The sequence below is a fragment of the Gymnoscopelus braueri genome (genome assembly GCF_963280865.1).
Source record: "Gymnoscopelus braueri genome assembly, chromosome: 9".
In the NCBI taxonomy this organism is placed as follows: Eukaryota; Metazoa; Chordata; class Actinopteri; order Myctophiformes; family Myctophidae; genus Gymnoscopelus; species Gymnoscopelus braueri.
Window position 1 is genome coordinate 37915867 of NC_137610.1, and position 22147 is coordinate 37938013.

A 22147-nucleotide genomic window follows, 5' to 3' on the forward strand; every position below is an offset into this window, starting at 1 on the left:
TTTGAAACACTATCAACACAAAAGCTCCCTGGCACAAAACATTTATGAAAATATTTGAGAACCACTGGTGTACGAAATAATTACAGAAAATTGGAAGCAAAGCCTAAATAAGCAAGTACACGTTAGAAACCACCCCAAAAAACCCAAACTACCAATTGTTTACAAGCAACTTTACAGATAGCCATGACGCGGTATTAGTCATGTTTCAGGGCTACTTTACAGAAAAATAAGCCAGTCCCTTATAATAAGCAGACATGGCAACACCCATGCTGTCCGGAAGTGTCCCCGCTCAGCTGCTTGATGATGAATGCCTCACGCCTCGCCTACAGTATAAACGGAACATTTATATAACCTACTGTACAACATTCACATTTCATTCACATTCACCTCACTGGCTGGATACCTGGGAGCAGACTTTAGTGACTGGACGCGCTTTGCTTAAGGTATGACATCTAAAAATCCCCAGTTGATAATATGATAACCTATCGGCAGTGGTGTAAAGTAACTAAGTACATTTACGCAAGTACTGTACTGTACTTAAGTACAATTCTGAGGTATTTTTTTTTTACTTTACTTGTGTTTTTCCAATTTTCTGTGCTTTTACCTCCACTCCACTACATCTCAGAGGCAAATATTGTACAATTCTACAAGCTTGTTGTAGATCGGCTATTTTCAAAATATTTTTTAATACATTTTGAACTTGTGAAAGGGGACATTCTGCTCAATGAGTACTGTTACTTTTGGTACTCTAAGTACATGTTGATATCGATACTTTTACTCAAGTACATTTTTAATTCCGGACTTTTCACAGATTACTTCTACATTGCAGTATGGATACTTTTACTTAAGTAAAACATTTGAGTACTTCTTCTTCCACCACTGGGCACCTTGCCACCTTAGAAAAGTAGCTAGGCTGCTGCTGTGTCTGGAGCCTTGCTGCGACATGCTTGACGGCTGTGCGTTTTCATGAAAGAGCTAGTGATACTAAAATACAGTCGTTAGTTACCATTCGCTGCTTGTTTTTGTTTGCTACCATAGACTGGACATGCCAGACCCGGGAGTGACTGCATCTGGTTCGAAGGTTTCGGACCCACAACATTCCCAGAAGCTCCTCATGGTCCTGCGTTCCTTCTGGGAACAGCAATGCTTTCATGACGCTCTGCTGGTGGTGGATGGAGAGGAGCTCCCTGTCCAGAAAAACATTCTCGCTGCTGCCAGCCCTTATGTCAGGTAATGGTTTAACACAGGGGTCTTCAACAGGGGGTCCTGGACTCCTAGGGGTAGGGGGTCCTCAAGAGTTACTACAACATCTTTGTGTGATAGGATCATTTTTTACATTAACCACTTGAACCCTAGCATGATGCATCTCTATTCTGAGGGGAACATTAGCCGAAAATAGCAGATCTACAAGCTCAGCTTGTAGATCGGCTTTTTTCAGGTTTAAGTGGTTAAGCAGGTTAAATGTCTGAAAATACACATTAACATTACCCTGACTTGTTTGACAACACTACACAATGATAGTGTTGTCAAACAAGCCTATGAAAAAGTTCTGCAACAGAATTGTAGTGGGGGTCCCTGCTTCATTTCTCTCTCAGCTAAGGGGGTCCTTGGCCTGAAAAACATTGAAGTCCCCTGGTTTAACAAGATGACTTGTTTTCTGTAGGCTTCTCTAGCCAGGCTCTTCTTCATGCCAGACATTCTCATGCACTTCATCACCATTTCTGGCCTATGAGTCCCATTATCACAGTCAGCAACAAAGTGGGGACTGTGGCATTTAGAACTCAAATGTGATATCTGAACATAAGTTATGATGTTTGTCCTGTGGCCATTCACATAGACTGTCAATAATTCCGTCTTCTAGGACCAAGCTGACATACAATCCTCCAAAGGAAGATGGGTCAACATACAGAATCGAGTTACAGGGGGTCTCTATGCCAATCATGAAAGAGATCCTGGAGTACATCTTCAGCGGCGAAGTGAGTTTAATAGTAATTTAATAGTGATACGGCAAACATTACATGAAAATGTGAAATCATATTTCATCAGGCAGGGATTAGATGCCTACTAGACTCTGCCAGCTGTCAGTTCCATGGTCCCACCTGTGGGGTCCATACATTTTCAAACGGCAATGGAGGCCAAGACAGCCAAACTTAGAACGTGTTTTTCAATGTCTCTTCTTGTCTGTACTTGTGTTCTTGTGAACATGCCCTACTGGTGTATTCTCAGTAATGGCCTCTGGTCGTTTTTGAGCTCATCATCCGTAAGCAATGCATTTCAGTGATCTCACAACTAAGCAACTAAGCGCCCCTGTAAAAGTCATAACCTACCCCCCACTCCCCTTTTTTGATTTTTTACTGTACATATTTTCTTTTTTTCCCCAATTCTAAACAGTTTATATGATGTTCTGCATAGTAGTGTATATCTGTCTGTCATGTAATGTCACTATGAATTGAGTACATAAGGACCTAGCCCTGGTTCAGAGCGTTAGTGAGTTCCCTCTAACGCCCTGGAAGACCCCTCGCTCTGCGCATGTACAAGGAATTCCACTGCCCTGCCAGCGCTCAAGAGTAGTGAAAATAAACCAAACCATTTCGTTACTCACCGAAGCAAAGGCTGTTTTGTGTTGTTGAAAGTCTATTCTCGGAATGCGCGAGCCTCTCAGCACCCCACCTACTCTGTAAAATACACTTTTTGGGCAGAAAATAAAATATGTCAGCGAGACGGAAATAAAATGTATTTACTCCACAGTGCCCTCTACAGATTTTGGTTAATGGTAAGTTCAAATCCTCCAGATCTGTAGAGGGCACTGTGGAGTAAATACATTTTATTTCCGTCTCGCTGACATATTTTATTTTCTGCCCAAAAAGTGTATTTTACAGAGTAGGTGGGGTGCTGAGAGGCTCGCGCATTCCGAGAACAGACTTTCAACAACACAAAACAGCCTTTGCTTCGGTGAGTAGCGAAATGGTTTTGTTTATTTTCACTACTCTTGAGCGCTGGCAGGGCAGTGGAATTCCTTGTACATGCGCAGAGCGAGGGGTCTTCCAGGGCGTTAGAGGGAACTCACTAACGCTCTGAACCAGGGCTAATAAGGACCCCATTTGAAACAAGCCGTTAGGCTTTCATGGGCTTTTAAATCCTATTTAGTTGACCTTGTATTTAAACTGTACTTTCATGTGCTTTTTCTCTGCAAACTTCTAAATAAAGTATTCAATCAATCAAGCATACTAACAATGGGTAATACCATAAACGACAAATATTTGAAATGTGGTGCGGGCGGTGGTGGGTCTATAAATAGGATAGTGTGGATAGTATAATTAATGCGGGTGATTGGCGGATGGATGATAAATGTGTCCGGACGGACGCACGGATTTGTCAGAGTCCATCTGCACATCACTAATATACACACACATACAATCTCTTGTCCTTTGCATACAGATACATCTGAGCGAAGAGACCATCCAGGACATGGTACAGGCGTCTGACCTGCTGCTCTTGACTGACTTGAAGTCCCTCTGCTGTCAGTTCCTTGAGAGTTGCATCAATGCAGAGAACTGTATTGGCATCCGGCACTTCTCCCTGCACTACTGTCTCGACCATGTCCACTACGTCGCCACTGAGTATCTCCAGACACACATCCGGGATGTGGCAGTAACCGAGGAGTTCCGGGAGCTGCCTCCGGATCGCCTCTGTGAGGTGTTGGCTATGGAGAAGCTGAATGTGGGAAACGAGAAACACATCTTGGAGGCCGTGGTACGCTGGTTTGCCCATGACCCAGAGGATCGCAGGGTGAGTGAGACACACTTAGGGTTTCTTAAGGTGCAAAATAAAGAGGAAAGACAATTCCGTTTTTCAAATCGAAATATCCCATTTTTTCGTATACAAAATAATACATATGCTCTTGGGACAAGTAGAAATCGTCAATCAAATGCCAAATTGACGATGACATTGTGTATTGACAATTGAAGAAACAATCACTAATTGCCAATGAAAAGGTATTTCTTGGCCCAACATTTTCAATAATTCCATTTTCAATAATTCCACTGTAGTAATTAATTCATAATAAACTAAATTAACAAATTGTTAGGAATACAATTGAATTGGTAGAAAATTCTACCAATTTGCATTGCTGTGAAGCTACAAAATTCCATATTGTTACTGTCGGGCGGAAACTTTGTACAAAACCATTACTTTTCAGGAAATGGAAGAAAGAACTTACATTGGAACCATTGAATCCAATGTAGTTATTATTTAGTCACAAACCCTTATTACTTTGAAATATTACTTACTTACATTGTAGCTGTCACAGGTTCAACAAATGTCCACGCATCATACAGATGTATTTTCTGGGATTTATTGACATACGACTTTATTGACAGACACCATTAAGACACGGTGAAAACTATAAAGAAATAAAACATACATGTCATTTGTTCAGTTGAGTCCATAATCATTGTGAAGCAGAGTCCTCTGATTAGTAAGTCCACACAGGTCCATCCAATTATTGATATAGTCTCTCAAACAAATTATACATTTGCACATTTCGATAATGAACAACAAATACATCACAAATCAATAAAAGGCACATAATACATACAATAAGCAATTACTGTGTGCGCCTCTTGAACCATGCGCAGAACTGTAGTATTATTTATCTCTCTGGTGTTTCCATAGACATGACCTCTCTGTGTCAACTCTGCTTGCTTCTGACTTTGATTGACAGCTTCACTCTGACCTTGTGACTCTCTTCCCAATTACTGTAAAAACCCTCTAAGCAATGGGCACAGCATTTTTACATAATAACAACTTTAGACCTGTCATTCCTATTTTTGGCATGTATGTGGAACTCCTCTAACAATTTCCATTTTCTCTGCGAAAATCTGCAAGCTCACAACACGCCTTGACTCATTGTGAGCTTGCAGATCGTCTACCTTTGTAGGATACTGTCATATGACAAACAAAGTATAAAACGATGCATTGATTTATGAAAAAAGGAAAACATGAAGAAACGAAATATGGAGATACAAGGTTTCTGCCCAACAGGTCAATATATACATTTGTGGTTTATGACTCTTTCACCAGTATAACTCTTGCATCGCTTACAGATAGACAAAACCTTTGGCACTAAATGTGAGCCAAGAGATATTACACAGTCTTAACAGTTAATTTAATAATAAAAAAACACCAAGCCATCCAAATTATTGTGTGATGTTTGACCGGACCATTTTCTCTTTTCAGCCGGAAGAGGATTTACAACAAAATAATATATATATATATATATATATATATATTTTTTTTTTTTTTACAAAAAAGTCGATTATACCGGTGTCAGTTACCTTATGTGGACTATGCGGTCGACACGTGCTGACACCTTAATCCCATGTACAATAAAGTTGTACATGGGATATATTATTTACTTCCGTAATATAATTCTTCCGTAATATAATTCAAAAAGTGAAAAGTTCATATATTCTAGATTCATTGCGCAGAAAGTTTTAATCTTGATGATTATGGCATACAGCTCATGAAAATCAAAAATCCATATCTCAAGAGACCACTCAACCGAAATGTCGACCATCTGAAAAGTATATTAATTCATGCACTCAATACTGGGCTACTTTTGAACAAATGACTTCATCAGTGAGGAGGTGATCAGCCTGTGGCACTGCTGAGGTGTTATGGAAGGCAGCCCAGGTTTCATTTGATAGCAGCCTTAAGCTCATCTGTATTGTTGATCCTAGTGTCTCACACCTTCCACTTGACAATACAACATACGTAGATTCTCTGTGGGGTTCAGGACAGGTCAGGCCAGTTGGTCAGTCAAGCATAGTCAGTAGGTAGGCTACACCAGTTACTAGTAGTGTTGGCATCGTGGGCAGGTGCCACTGCCAAGTCCTGCTGATTTATCATCTCCATAAAGCTTGTCAACATACGGAAGTGCTCTAAAATCTCCTGGTAGATGGCTGTGTTGACTCTGGACTTGATAAAACACAGTAGACCAACACCAGCAGATGACATGGCACCCCAAATCATCACTGACTGGACTTGGTGCCTTTCACTCTTCCTCCAGACACTCTGGGACCTTGATTTCCAAATGAAATGCAGAATCCAAGTAGCTTGAAGGTGTCATGCCATCTGCTGGTGTTGATGCACTCTGTTTATCAAGTCCAAAATCAACACAGCCATCTACTAGGAGATTTTTGAGCACTTTGTGTTTCCGTATGTTGACAAGCTTTATGGAGAAGAAGCTGATTGCCTTTTCCAGCAGGACTTGCCCACAGTGCCAAAACTACTAGTGTACTGACCATGGTATTACTGTGCTTGACTGACCAGCCAACTGGTCTGACCCGAACTCCACAGAGAATCTATGAAGTATTGTCAAGAGGAAGGTGTGAGACACTAGACTCAACAATACAGATGAGCTTAAGGCTGCTATCAAAGCAAACCTGGGCTTACATATCACCTCAGCAGTGCCACAGGCTGATCACCTCCAAGCCATTCCCCATTAAAGTAATTTGTTTGTTGGCCCAGACCAAGTATCTCATTCAGTGCCTGACTTATTTCTGGCAGTTTGGCTCTGAGTACCAGAGCCAAAATTCATTGTAAAAAAAAGTGCTTAGGAGCCGAGATACAGCCTTTTTCAGTAAGAAGTTAAACAAGAAGTGAATGGAGCAGAACATTTTCAAATCATGATATCTTGGGTTCTGAACATTTTTTAAGTCTTAGACGTCCAGTGGCACAGGGCTTATGATACAACGGACGTCTTAGACGTCGAGTGGCACTGAATGAGGTATTGAGTGCATAAATTAACATACTTTTCAGATGGTCGACATTTCTGTATTATACATCTTTGAAATATTTCACTGCGCAATGAATCTAGAACTATATGAAAGGTTCACTTTTTGAATTATATTTACGGAAGAAAATGAACTTTTCCACGATATTCAATTTACTTCAGATGGATCTGTGCACCTTGGTTTGTTCTAGTAAGAAAGAAAGACTCCATTACTCTTCTAGGTGCACATGAAGGAGGTGATGTCTGCAGTGTGGCAGAAGGGCCTTGATGCAAGCTATTTGCGAGAACAGGTAATTATAACCGATGTCATGACGCATCATATTTATTAAAAAAAAGATATTGACACCATGTCTTTGGCCTAATCCCATATTTAAAGTTGCCATTTCTGATTGACATTTATTTGCTTCAAAGACCGCATGACATGACTAGCAAATAGCAATCATGAAATAATTTGATTTCTACATATCTACACGTTTTCCTATAAAGACAGTAAGCTAGGGAAGGACATGTCACGGCTATTGATTGGTGTTTACAGTAGCCAATGGGGACTCAATAAAAAAACATGTTTCACCCGGTGGTGGTGCCTACAGCTCGTATTTTGTAGTCTTGTCATGTAAAACTAAGCAAAAATATAATAATTTAATAACCTAACCTTTGCTTTAACTTCAGGTTAAACCTACAACATCAAGCATAGTTGTAACTTCAAGATATAATGTGTGTTTACTGTTTATGTAAAACTACATATTTTATAGAAATGGGGCATAGAAATTCTATAAAATGATTTAATTTCACACAAAATTTGTTTAAAATGAATAAGTGCAGGATGAGGAAAGACTAAATCAAAAATACCATTAAACTGATTACAGTTACCTAAAAAAATCAACAATTGTTTGGGACAGATACTGCATATACAGCAGCACAAGACATGATGTGAAAGAACATAAACATAGCTTTTGCTGTCATAAGGTCTTTAATGTTGTCTAATTCTGTGGCTAAACCTGGTTCATTTTGCATCTGCTGCCATCAGGCCACGGGAGAACCCCTGATGAGGGAGGTTATCCGAGAATACTGTCTGTCAACACAAGGGGATGCTCAACTACAGGGAGAGGCCCTCCTTGCTGCATTCAAGCCACGAGGTTACTCTGAGTGCATTGTTATTGCAGGGGGAGAGGACCGGAAGTGAGTCGCTGTCTGTTTTGATTGTGCTGTGTCCAATCCATCTCATCTGTCAAACTGTTACACTCCTTCACCACTGGGCAACTTCATGGGAGCAAGTGGAGATTATGTGCCTTGCTTAATTTACTTAAAGGGATATTTCACTTTCAAATTAAATAAACATTAAAAGAAAATATATAAAATAAATGTAAAAGTAATGGAAAAATCACGGGCCCCTCACGCACTAGGACATTCTAATGCGTGAGGGGGCCGTGATATTTTTTCCATTACCCTTTTCATTTATTTTTGATATGTTTAATTTATTTGAAAGTGAAATATCCCTTAAACTACTATAATTTGTTGTACGTCAAATAGCGAAAATAGACCATCTACAATGTCATAGCACCTTGTGTTGTGAGCTTGTAGATCTGCTATTTCTGCAGAATGATTGTCTGTTTTTGCCGCAATGTTTGACTGTTTTTGCTGAATGTTTGTTTATGTCATGCACAGAATAGGGATGCTAGGGTTTATGTGGTTAAACTGCCCCAGTGTTCCATGGGGCAATATAAAAAATTTGTGACACTGAGGAAGTGAAAGAGTGATTTGCTAAAAAGCGATCATGACGGTATTTGAGGCAGAACTACTGTAGTGTGAGTGAGTGCCAAAGTAAGAGGTTAGACAGGCACAAAGTTTCAGAGACCAAGTCTGCGGTTTCAACCAGACCATACTGTCAACTCACATCCTGTTTGATGGTTCTTTCCTCTACAGAAGCAGGAAGCCATGTGCAATGACACGTTGTATGTGTCCGCTCTATGACGCGAACAGACAAGCCTGGATTGAACTTCAACCAATGAGCACTAGCCGTGTGTGCCACGGGGTGGTTGCTGCAGGTTAGTACAAGCATCAACATTTGAAAATGAGACACTTTGTACAAAATGAACCTATGCACTGTTCAAGTGCATAGGTTCAAAATGCAATTGGAAAGTGAATGAATGAATATATTAATTCATCTTCTTTATCTGAATAGAAACCTATTTATTACAACAATGTTTATTGAGTTGAATAACATTATTTTATATAAGATACATTTAATAAATCCCTTTATTATATAAATACAATTTAATAAATAATTCCGTAAATTCACAAATCAACTAATGATTTACATCAAATGAATCCTAAATGGCAACTGGAAAAAAAGAACAGCTCTATATAATAATATCTAAAGTGGTATTGGTAATTGATTATTCTTTCTTCAATCAGAGGGCTATTTGTTTGTGATGGGCGGCAGGGATGAACACAAGAAGCTCCTGGACACTGGAGAGAAATATGACCCTGAATCCAACACCTGGAGTCCCATAGCCCCCATGTTACAGGTATCCTAAACACTGTTATGACTTTTTTTTAGCTGTATCGGAAATTATGCAGCCGATTTGTCTCGGTTTTTAAACACGTTCACCCTGGCGTCCCTAATTTGGGCATGCTGCATGTATTATACGTAATTCTTTTAATAAATAGCAGATCTAGAAGCTCACAATGCATTGCATTGTAACTTACCGCACCTTAAGTTAGTAAATACTAAGTAGGTATCGTTTTTAATGTCTTCCTCATATGCCCTATAACTATTGCAGAATCAGACCAGTAATCTTATGGTTAAAGCAGTCAACTTGGCACAGCATATAATGGCAAGCCTGCCAACATTCCGTAGTGCCAATCTACATGGCTCTTGTTGTGGAGCTGTACTTGGATGATCTTGAGGCCCATTTATTGTATATTTGGCTGCATTGCTGCAGCCATGTTATGTTTCAGCTGCAACATTTTGTAATTGCTGCCACTAGGTGTCAGTGTTATAGTACCAGTACACCAACCAATTATAGAGCCGTATTGATAAAAAACAATTATCATATATATATATATATATATATGAAGACAAAAAACGAATTAGACCTGTAAGGGCTTAGCAATTCAAGCCCCACTCCAGACACTTTTAAAAGTAGGAATAGGTGATTTCTCTTTCTTTAACTCTGTGAATTAGCACGTGGGTCAGGTGTGTGTTCAAGAATTTGCATTTGCTAGTGCCCACTAGTAGCTACAAGTAACCAACCATCCAGGTTATAACATGATAGGCTGACACTTTGAATGCAAGCTTCAATTACGTCTTAATTTATAGGCTTCTAAACTCCTCGAAAAATCGATTGTCTCCCGTTCAATAATACCAATTGGCATTGTATTTTATATTGTTATCGTTGATTAGTCACCTTTACAACCAGGTATAACTTGTAAGGAGTAATCGTGGAATGAGCAACACAGCTAAACGTGTGGGTAGCGCCCCCAAGAAATTTGACAAAATCCCCCAATATACTTCTGCTGCTCTCTGCTGAGGGCAGGTTGCTCTCGTTTTGAGCGATCTGCAAGCACTGTGACTGGCACCTGAGCATGGGTCCTGCAACTTTGTTGAGTTTGTGTATGTTCCGAGCAGCAACTCTTCCCCCATGGAAAAATGCCACGTTTGTCCCTTCAGCATAAGGCCTGTGCAATAGGGCAAGTGGAAGCTGGTGTTCTGTTACGCAGAGTGGCAGCAATATTTGGTGTCAGCCCTGGTACCATTTCCAAACTTAGGACCAAGTTCCGTGGGACTGGTGACGGGCCGCAAAGTGGCTGTCCCAGGAAGACAACACCCAAAGAAGACCCTTGCTTCACTGAGGAACCATAGGCTTTCTTCCAGAGATTTACAGGCAAGATTTGCACAACGGTACCACAGACAGATCTCTGTCAAAGTTGCAGGAACCATGCTCAGGTGCCAGTCACACACCTGTGACTTGCAGAATCAGACCAGTAATCTTATGGTTAAAGCAGTCAACTTGGCACAGCATATAATGGCAAGCCTGCCAACATTCCGTAGTGCCAATCTACATGGCTCTTGTTGTGGAGCTGTACTTGGATGATCTTGAGGCCCATTTATTGTATATTTGGCTGCATTGCTGCAGCCATGTTATGTTTCAGCTGCAACATTTTGTAATTGCTGCCACTAGGTGTCAGTGTTATAGTACCAGTACCAGTACACCAACCAATTATAGAGCCGTATTGATAAAAAACAATTATCATATATATATATATATATGAAGACAAAAAACGAATTAGACCTGTAAGGGCTTAGCAATTCAAGCCCCACTCCAGACACTTTTAAAAGTAGGAATAGGTGATTTCTCTTTCTTTAACTCTGTGAATTAGCACGTGGGTCAGGTGTGTGTTCAAGAATTTGCATTTGCTAGTGCCCACTAGTAGCTACAAGTAACCAACCATCCAGGTTATAACATGATAGGCTGACACTTTGAATGCAAGCTTCAATTACGTCTTAATTTATAGGCTTCTAAACTCCTCGAAAAATCGATTGTCTCCCGTTCAATAATACCAATTGGCATTGTATTTTATATTGTTATCGTTGATTAGTCAACGATAACACACCAGCAGGTGTGTCGCTCAAAACAAGAGTGAATGCCAACAGAAGCATATTGGGGTAATTGGGCAATGATTTTGGGGGCGCTACCCACACTTTTCTGTGTCGCTCATTCCACGATTGCACTATCCTTACAAGTTATACCTCATTGTAAAGGTGACTAATCAACGATAGCGATATAAGATACAATACCAATTGGTATCATTGAAGGGGAGAAATAATCGACCAAAGTTACATTTCTGAACGTTCTGAGTTTTTATGAATGAAGACATTTTAGAGACTTTGTCCCATCTGTGTTTTCTTATGGACGGCAGAGTTGCAAAAATCAAGCAAACTAAACATGACAGTCAGTGTTGGCTTAGCCATGGATTTATTAAGTGGCTACGGTTTTCAGGTGAAGTTTTTCACCCACTAAGAAATGTCATAATGTTTACTATCAGAAAAGGGGTCTATATTCAGTATATTCAGTAAACGAATATCATAGGCCGTGTGCCCCAGCCACCACCACGGCCCAAAGCGAAAGTTCTTTGCACATTGGACCATGATAGGTTTGCAGGATAGGTGACATCACAGCCAGCTCAGATTTTGAGGAAGTACTGTACCTACCTCCAGTGGACAAATGCTAAATGGGCACTCTGATTGGAATATCTGTACATAATTATATCTGTATAATCAAAGTCATGCCTCCAAGCAGAATTAATTGTAGGAAAACAAATTGTTTTTGAGACTTTAATGGGAAGCATGGAGGAGTTTTGTGGCCCACTGACTGCCTCGTCACTTCCTATATCTACCCAGGCCCGTCAGAACTTTGGCGTGGCAGAGCTGGATGGCATGGTCTATGTCATGGGAGGTGAGGACCTCGAGATAGAGCTGCTGACAGTCGAGGTGTTTGATCCTCACTGCAACACCTGGAAACTGTCGACCAGTATGAACATGGTTCGCAAGGTAGGAGACACGATTCTATTTGCAAAGAAAAATAAATCTTAACAGCTGAAGAAATTATTGTACTTTCCATTATGTTTGGTTTTGAATTTGAATTTGAATTTGGTTGAATGACGTCCACAGCAAGTATTATTTCCACTGAGCAGAGGTAAAATAAGTAAAAAAGTTATTAAATGTGACATTCTTGAAAGGCATGATATGATTAAAGAGAACACCCATCTGTCTCGGTGTCGAGTTATAATTTAATATCAGATTGTTACCGTTTCCCTTAACCAATGCCAGTTTGCTAATGTTTTGCATTGCTATCTTTGCCAGATTGGATCTTATGCCACTATGAATAAAAAGATCTATGCAATGGGCGGAGGATCATATGGGAAGCTGTATGACTCTGTTGAATGCTTTGACCCAAAGACCCAGCAGTGGACCGGCATCTGCCCTTTGAAAGACAGAAGGTAAATGATCATCTTTAATTGACTGGCTTAGTAAGTAAGTAAAGTTGTAAGTAAAAAGGTCGGAGAGGCTTATTGTCGGTAGTAGAGTAGTAAGTAGAGTAAATCAAACTGAATATTCTGAATGAACATCGAAGTGATGGCAAGTAATTCTTTCCTCTCCTCCCAAGCTATTCCCTTACATTGTCCATGTATTAGAATTTACTCAATTTAGCAATTTTGTTGGCATCCTTGCCATGGCTATCAACTACATCCTGTCTAACTAGTTGGACATTTTCTGTCGGTGTACCAACAGAATAGTTCAAATTGTCTCTCTTGTATGCTTAGTCACAACACAAATTGCACAGCGGTCCTAACATAAATAACGTCATGCTCAACACACAGGATACAAATATGCATTTTTCCTTTTTGTCTCAACATTCCAGAATACCTCAGAGGAACATTGTTCTATGAGAAAGTATATTTGCTATTGTGCTACAGTCAAATAACAATTACACTGTAAGTGAAGTTGGGGAACAAATACAATAATAAATGCATGGACATTTCTCTCTTTTAAGACGAGGTCATTTTGGTAGCAGATATTATTCAGGGGAGAATAGATTTGTTTTCAGTGTACCTCGGAAAACCAGCCAGTGGCTCTGCTGTCCATCTGTAATGAGAGGATACGTTTTTGCCAGGTGGAGCAAGACCACATGATCACAGGGAAGGGAGAGCAAAGCTAACTGTTAAGTCATAAAAACTGTCATGACTGGTGGAGCCATGACTGTAAGGTAAAGGGATCCAGCACTCTAAATACAGTTGCCTACTCTTCTACCTGCCTACAGACAAAAATGATGGATTCTCAAATGAAATTGGTGTAGATGAAAAGCCTTAAAATAGAGTTTTTTTTTTTTTTTAAAGACTTTATTTTTCATTTTTTTACCTTTGTCATGTGGACAGCAATTGACAGTGCTGTCCTCAATCTACAACCCCACCTCCCCCCGCCCACCCCCACCAAGGCACAGTACAGGGGCTTGGCACATCCATCTACCAAAAAAACAAAAGTAAGCCGAGACAAAAAAAAGAAAACAAAAAAAAAAAAAAAAAAAAAAACAAAGGGAAGCGAAGGAAATAAAATAAAATAATAATAGTAAATAATAATAATGAAAAAAAAACACACATAAGAGGCACAACACCGACCGTGCTACACATACAGTAGAGCCAATATCAGTCTCCGTACTAAACGGCCACAGTCACATACATTTATATATATACATATATATAAGTAAAAATAATTAGGTAGTAAACCCAACCTCCTGGCACTGTCGCTGGCCCAAGATCCCATCATAGGCCACCTAGATCTGTTTATGTCAGGTGAACGTCAGGTTTGTGACATAATTTATAAATGGAGACCAAATGAGATTAAATTTAGTTAATGACCCATATGTAGTATATCTAATCTTCTCCAATGGTAATAGTTTCATCATCTCCTCAATCCAAACAAGGAATGAAGGTGATGTTGTAGATTTCCAATTCAAAAGAATGAGACGTCGCATGACTAGTGAGGCAAAGGCAATAACATTTGATTCATGCTTTGAGGACTTATATTCAATGGGGAGTACTCCAAAGATGGCAATATATGGATTGGGGTTAATAATTTTCTTAAAAATATAAGAGAATGTTTTAAAGAAATTGTTCCAAATGTTTGTCAACGATTGACAGGACCAGAACATATGTCCTACGGTTGCGGGGCTGTGGCTACATCTTGGGCACTTAGAGTCTATGTTTGGATACATTTTAGCCAGTTTCTCCTTTGAGTAATGTAATCGGTGAAAGACCTTGAACTGGATGAGACAATGTCTTATACAAAACGATGAGGAGTGAATACGTTCAATACTATGGTTCCATACAGCATCTGGGATCTCTATGCCTATGTCCTGCTCCCATGCCAACTTTGCACCCACCCAGGATAAGGGGTTCAAATTTTGAATCGTATTATATAGCCTTGAGATGGTGCCTTTCTGTGAAGGATTCCGAATTAAACATTCATCAAACTTTGACTTGGCCGTAAGGTGTGGAAATGAGGGAAGGTGTTGTATCGCAAAACTACGAATCTGAAGATATCTGAAAAAATGAGTATTAGGGATATTATAATTTTCTGTAAGTGTAGAGAAGGCAACAAAAGTATTATCCAGGAAAAGGTCACATAAAAAGTTCAAGCCATTTCTCCTCCAAAGCTGGAATGCAAAGTCAGACTGTGATGCAGGAAAAAGATGATTGGAAACCAATGGGAAGAGATAGCTTATCTGAGTGAGATTAAAATGTTTCCTAAATTGGAACCAAATTTTTATGGACTGTTTAACAATGGTATTGAGGATTTGGGTGCCAGGACCAGAGGGAGAACATAATAGGGACACCGGGGAAATTGTTCTATCTGATTGGAGTTCCATACGAGCCCATGTTGGAGCGTTTCTACTATTTTTAGAAGTAGAAATCCAATATATGCATTTATGTATGTTTGCTGACCAATAATAGAAAAGAAAATTGGGGAGGCCCAGTCCACCGTCGTTTTTGCGTCTTTCTAAAAATGACTTTCTAATTCTTGGATGGGTATTATTCCAGATGAAAGAGGAGATATAAGAATCTAATTGTTTGAACCATGATTTTGGTATAAAGACCGGAATCATCTGAAATAGATAAAGAAATCTTGGTAACACTGACATCTTAATAGAGTTTATACGGCCGGCTAGTGAGATGGGAAGGGATGACCATCTTGTTAGATCTAGCTTTGTACGATCTAATAGTACCTTAAAATTAGCTTGGAACAGATCCTTAAAGGAACGAGTGATTTTAATACCTAGGTACGTGAAAGCCGTTTTTTCTATTTTAAAAGATGATTGTTCCAATTGAGCATCGTCTACAAACTGGGTAATAGGGAAAAGCACGCTTTTCTTCAGGTTAAGCTTATAGCCGGAAATTTTACTAAAAGACTGTAGTATCTCTAAAAGGGGGGGTATAGATTGTAATGGTTCAGCTAGATACAGTAGGAGGTCGTCGGCATATAAGGAGACTTTATGGATGATTTCCCCTCTGGTTACGCCCCTAATTCTCTCCTCAGCCCGTAAGGCAATAGCGAGGGGTTCTATAGCTAAGTTAAATAGTAGAGGTGAAAGGCTGCAGCCTTGTCTAACCCCCCTATGCAGACGGAAGTAGTCTGACGTGTTGCTATTGGTGCGTACCGCAGCCATTGGGGTAGAATATAAAGTCTTAATCCATGAAAGAAAGTTTGGACCAAATCCAAAACGTTCTAGCACCGCAAATAGATAGCTCCACTCAATCCGGTCGAAGGCCTTCTCTTAAAATAGAGTTTTTAATACAATACAAACCGCTGGGGGTTGAAAGTAGGAGGGTAGAGTGTGAAATGGGAAATTCAAGATGAGACGTGTCACTATTTCACTTTATACTCAAGTGTTAAAAAGCGCTAAATACATTTGAGTTATTATTAAGTACCCAAAGACACTTTACATGGGGGGGAGGAGAAAACAACAAAAGAACAACTTTATTAGGGGGAAAAAACAGTGGAATGATGAGAAGGGGTGGGGGGGTGGAGTTAGCGGGAAAGCCGTATTGAAGAGGTGGGTTTTCTGGGGGCTTCTGTGAGAGTATATAATTGGCCCTTGGGAATGCATTCCACAGGGTTGGAGCGGCAAAAGCAAATGCTCTATCGCCCCAGGTAAAAGTGTTGCATTAGTATGTACTGCCCAACAAGGTGACTCACTACAGCACCCACTTGAATTCTTTAAGTTTTTGTTTCAGTCTGACTACCCTAAAATGGGTTATTTTTAGATGTAGTTGTCTCTGAGGAAGTTGAATGAGTTATGATGAGGGGAGTTGTGTCATCATGTCATATGTTTGTGTTAGTCATAGCAAAACCACAGGCTGTGAGACAAATGCGAAGAACCATTCACAGACATGAATCTGCCTGTCCATCATACCCTCAGGGATTAAAGTTGACAGATTTCCATCAATTGGATTCCAGAGAGGCCATTTAATGTGGTGCCTTCCTTGAGGCTCTGTCATTTAGTGCACAGGCGACAGGCCATAGGATCCTAGTGAGCGACTGAGCGCTAGGACCTTTTTCTTTGTCAGTTCGCAATTGCAGTTCATTCAGATGCAGATGGTCGCATCTACTTTACTGTTAATGTAACGCACTGGGAAAATAGAGCAACTGGCTCACACTGAGTTCTTTGACAGTTGTGTGATATCTTAAAATATGTACAGTTGAATTAGCTGTTTTCATGCCCCATGTCCTGTTTTGTAAGGTTTGGCTCAGTAGCATGTGGTGTAGCCCAAGAGCTCTATGTGTTTGGTGGAGTGAGGAGCCAAGAGTCCGACAACCCAGAGAATAGACAGATGACAACCTGCAAGTCTGAGTTCTACCACAATGAGATGAGGAGGTCAGTCAAAACGACCTACTTGTATGTGTATCAGTTAGGTTCACGATTTTAGCACATAGTCCTGTTGATCAATAACCAAACTGTTCTCCTAACACAGACCAATAATTCTAGTTATTAGGTCATTAAGTCATTGAGCAATGACAATACCAAGCCTAATTATAATTGTAGATAGGCTATTTCCACTATTTATTATTTTATTTTAAGTATAATTTATTACATTCTATAAATTATTTGTCATATCTGCCCTGTGCACCTTGTTTACGGAGCCTAAAAGCCAAACAGAAATGTAAATTGTATTCCTAATAATAGTCCAGTGTTCAACCACAGAATCGCATTTAAATAATTAATCGCAATTATTTGAGCGACAATTAATCGTCAAGTAAAATGTCATTATCGTGACAGCCCTAGTGACCAGGTGTACTGTATATAGATGAGGCTTTAATCACAATGGACTTACTTGTTCTCATGTTAAATAGCCTACACATACATGTTCAATCAATTATGAGTGTAACGTAAAAAAGTTAGATTTCACATAAACAAATTGTGGTATGCCATGCATCTTCTGTGCCCAGGTGGATGTACCTGGATGATCAGAATCTGTGTATTCAAACCAGCTCCTCCTTTGTCTATGGAGCTGTACCGATTGGAGCTAGCATCTACGTAGTTGGAGACCTCGACACTGGTCAGTTAACACACTGTGTGTGTGTGTGTGTGTGTGTGTGTGTGTGTGTGTGTGTGTGTGTGTGTGTGTGTGTGTGTGTGTGTGTGTGTGTGTGTGTGTGTGTGTGTGTGTGTGTGTGTGTGTGTGTGTGTGTGTGTGTGTGTGTGTGTGTGTGTGTGTGTGTGTGTGTGTGTGTGTGTGTGTGTGTGTGTGTGTTTATAATCTGTCAGATTATTTTGACAATTGCATCCGTAAACTATAATGTGATTAGGACAAGAGTAATCTAAGCAGATTACAATTATTCATCACTTTATCCCTCTGTCAAGCATAATGTTTATCCCTCTACACCATAATGTTTATCCCTCTACATCTGTACGTGTAGAATATGGAGCGGTTATGATTGATCAGTACTTAGCTTTATATAGAAAACACGTTCTTGGTTGTGCTTCAGAAGCATTAGTATGTGGAATAAATGTTCAAAGAAATCCTATTTAATGTTACCACTACCAGCATATTGGCATCTTTCACATTCTGCAGCACTATATCATGATCGTCTTGAAGCAACGCCCACTGAACTGGCTATCATCTGGTACTAAAGCTAACACAGTCATTATACGATGTCTATTTTAACCTTAAAAAAACACTTTCTGGTCAAACTAAGGTTAGTTAAGGTGCCATGCAGTTGCCCAACATTGATTCGGTTCTCATTGACAACATTTAAACGTTTCTTAATAGCTGAATGTCCTTAAACTATGGGTCTTAGAGCCCAACACAGTCACACAAAAAAGTACCTCCAAGTACCTGGTACCAGGTAATAATGGAAATGGAAAGAATCAGGGTAGTGCCATGGCGTGCCGAGCCGGCACTATTCAATGGAAAGACTCCACTGATAGCAACTTAGTTGTATTGTAACTGTTCGATAAATGCATGTTCCCTTCTTCTTGCGTTCACAGGTACAAACTTTGACTACATACGTGAGTTCCGGCGCAGCACAGGAACATGGCACCACACCAAGCCTATGTTGTCCAGCGACCTCTACCGGACATCCTGTACTGCCCTGCGCATAGCTAACTGCAAACTGTTCCGCTTACAGTTGGATCAGGGCATGTTCAGACGTAGGATAACTCACACTTAGGGAGTCGGGACCCTAGCAAGGGTTCTTGGCTTCCATATTCACACACTTGTACACTTGTACCCACTGTCTACTTCTGGTTATGGGGAATGTAATCACTTTAGTATACGTATATTGAGGAGGGGGACTCCTTTTGGGGACGTTATTGGCTCCCTGGAGATTTGTTATCCTTGTGACATGTAAAGGGGGATTGACACCAGAGAAGACAAGCAATCTTTTTTGAGCGGCGGATATCAATGTTGCAAATATATAATGTAAAGGCGTGACATTGAGCAATATTTCATGTATACGCCTGAAGCGGTCCAAATCATGTCATTTGAAAAGATATTCTCCAAAGCGAATAGAGTGACAGGTAGTGTGTATTTGTAGGACAAATCTCTCCAGGTGAAAAAGTTGTATCCGATGTGAATGCACCTTTACTGTACCTTGCTTTAGGACTGGGTTAGCTTGATGGGATGGTGCACTCAATCTAAAAACGTTTTTTTTTACATCATGGCTCATGACATTTTTATTATATTTTCTATATTATTAGAGTTTCTTGTTTACTTTTGCATTTTTTAAATTATTTTATTGATTCCCAGTGGCTTTCGATGTTTAATAATTGTTTGCCGCATGGTGAATTTTTAGAGGCTGTAATTTGGACTCTTGGTGAAAGAATTATCAAGAAAATGATAATAATAATGACTAGACTAAGCATAATAGAAAATGACTGCTTTAGACTGAGCATAATGGACTTGTCAGAGCCAGAGTAGGGTTGGTTCAAAAATAGATGTAGTTGCGGGTAACACTGTTAAGTTGCTGAATGTATTTTGCTGCCTTCATGGCCTCTGACCTGGCTTTCCAGTCAGTGTGGATGGTTTTGGCATCTGTTCACTCCATTTGTTGTATGTGAGTTCCAGCTGCTGCTGTCTGTCTCTGGCCCAGAGGCAGCCCATACACCCACCTCTCATAATGTCATAAAATAAACACTAACTGAACACATACAGTACATGTATGCACTGACCACACTTAAAGTTTGCACATTCGAGCAACAGGGTTGCACAACAGAAATTAGACAGTTTTGTCAAGCGAACTTTTACACACACGCGGCAAGTCTAAATTAGGATGAACCAAGTAATTTGGTGTAGCTAGCTGCTCAATCTCAGGACACTAGAAAGCAACAAGAACAGTCTGTTTCAGCCCTTCTGTGCATTTAATTGTGTAATAATGTGTGTAGTGCTTCATATTGTTGCATGGACACTTGACATTCCGCAAAGCCTCATCGTTTACTGTAAACACTAGTGTTTCCGCATCACTCTGAACCCCAAACAATGCTCGCTCTCACATGATAACACATTATTAGGTGTGGTTATAAAACATTGTAATGTACTTTAAATACACTCGGTTGGGATTACACTACATTTTTAACTAAAATACTCTTGTGAAAGTTAAAGGAGTTAAAAAAGCTATAGGTTCTTAAATTGATTTAAATGAAGCTTTCTATGGTATAAATGCCTATGAATGTAATTCAAATGTACAAGGGAATTAAAATACAATTGAGTGATGATATATTTGGCTAATTTTGTTTATTCTTTATTGGTAGGGATGCCCACAACAATACTACTTTATGTGCAGATACTTGTTCTACTGTAAGTAGGCTTACTAGACTTTAAGAGCTCGCCTGTACCAAATACAAATACATAATTACTGGCCATTAGCTGGAAGGCTAAAAATTAAGAATCAAGTACCTACTCATAGAGGTGCAAGAAGCTAAATGCAATTTTGTGAGGTCCACAAAGTACTGTGCTATGACAATAGTTATAAGACAAGAATAAAAAAAATAAGAAAAAAATCAGCAAAGCGTAAGAGCTGGGTGAAAATAAAATAATACATATATAAACTATTTTTTTCATGATGAGGTATAGTATCTATTATTTCTCTGTGGAAAAATGCAGAAAATATTTATTTTTTTGTTTTTCTAAAGCTGGCTCCAGACCAATCCAAATCGGCCCGACTTTGGGCCGATTTGGCTTCGGGAAGCGTCGGCCAGTCGGTTAGGGGTCCGTCGGCCAGTCGGTTAGGGGTCCGTCGGGACCTTTTCGGCCGACCCAGAGCCGACCGAACATGTTCAGCTTTTTAGCCGACTGGCAGAGCAGTGGCAGTGACAACAAAGGGCTGTCGGTGTTGCCAGATTATGTGAGAGAAACAAGCGACCATGTCTATGAAAACCTACATTCACTGTTTCTCGTTGTTGCTCCCAGAGAGAGAGAGAGAGATTGATTGATTTGACCTAGTTTTGCGCAGTTTTGGTGCGCAACACAACCCTCGTTTAAGTGAATTGCTTTCACCTGCTGCTGCTGTGTGGAGCGCAGTGGTGGAAAAAGTACTCAAATGTTTTACTTAAGTAAAAGTATCAATACTGCAATGTAGAAGTACTCCGTTACAAGTAAAAGTCCCGAATTAAAAATGTACTTGAGTGAAAGTACAAAAGTATTGGTATCAAAATGTACTTAAAGTACCAAAAGTAAAAGTACTCAAATGTTTGAAAATAGCAGATCTACAAGCTCACAACGCGTCGCTTCGCGACGCGTTGTGAGCTTGTAGATCGGCTATTTTCAAATAGCCTAGGTATAAAATAGAGCTAAAGTGGTTACTGTATGTTTTATAATGTAATAATTTATATCTGCAAAGTAACTAATAACTAAAGTTTTCAAATAATTGTAGTGGAGTAAAAGTAGAATATTTTCCTCAGAGATGTATGGAGTAGAAGTAAAAGTACTGAAAATTAGAAATACTCCAGTAAAGTAAAAAATCCTCAAAAGTGTACTTAAGTACAGTACTTGAGTAAATGTACTTAGTTACTTTACACCACTGGCGGAGTGTGCGCTACAGGGCATATCTCCAAGCCAGGGTGACCTACCCAGGCTCATGAAATTCATATGCAGGCATAGTAGCCAATTAGAATGAAATCCGCAAAAACGGACTCATATACTGATACAGAACCATATATTGGCTATTATATTATGGCTGTCGGGTGGAAATCTTGTATGTTCCTTTTTTATTATTATTTAAAAACAATTTAAAATCGTGAAAATAGCCAATCTACAAGCTGTAATTATTAATAATTAAGAAATACTATATTT

At 39.7% G+C, this 22147-nt stretch overlaps 1 protein-coding gene across 1 annotated transcript; it reads left to right on the plus strand.

Annotated features, from left to right (window-relative positions):
* The first annotated feature begins 265 nt into the window (after positions 1-265).
* gan (gigaxonin) lies at positions 266-20573 on the plus strand. The gene is made up of 13 exons (XM_080437635.1): positions 266-443; positions 1039-1230; positions 1862-1976; positions 3439-3789; positions 7018-7086; positions 7824-7975; positions 8720-8841; positions 9212-9324; positions 12201-12350; positions 12663-12799; positions 17098-17232; positions 17805-17914; positions 18847-20573. Exons 2-13 carry the CDS (start codon positions 1046-1048, stop codon positions 19026-19028), a joined length of 1821 nt encoding a protein of 606 aa, XP_080293761.1. The 5' UTR covers positions 266-443; positions 1039-1045; the 3' UTR covers positions 19029-20573.
* Positions 20574-22147: the final 1574 nt, after the last annotated feature.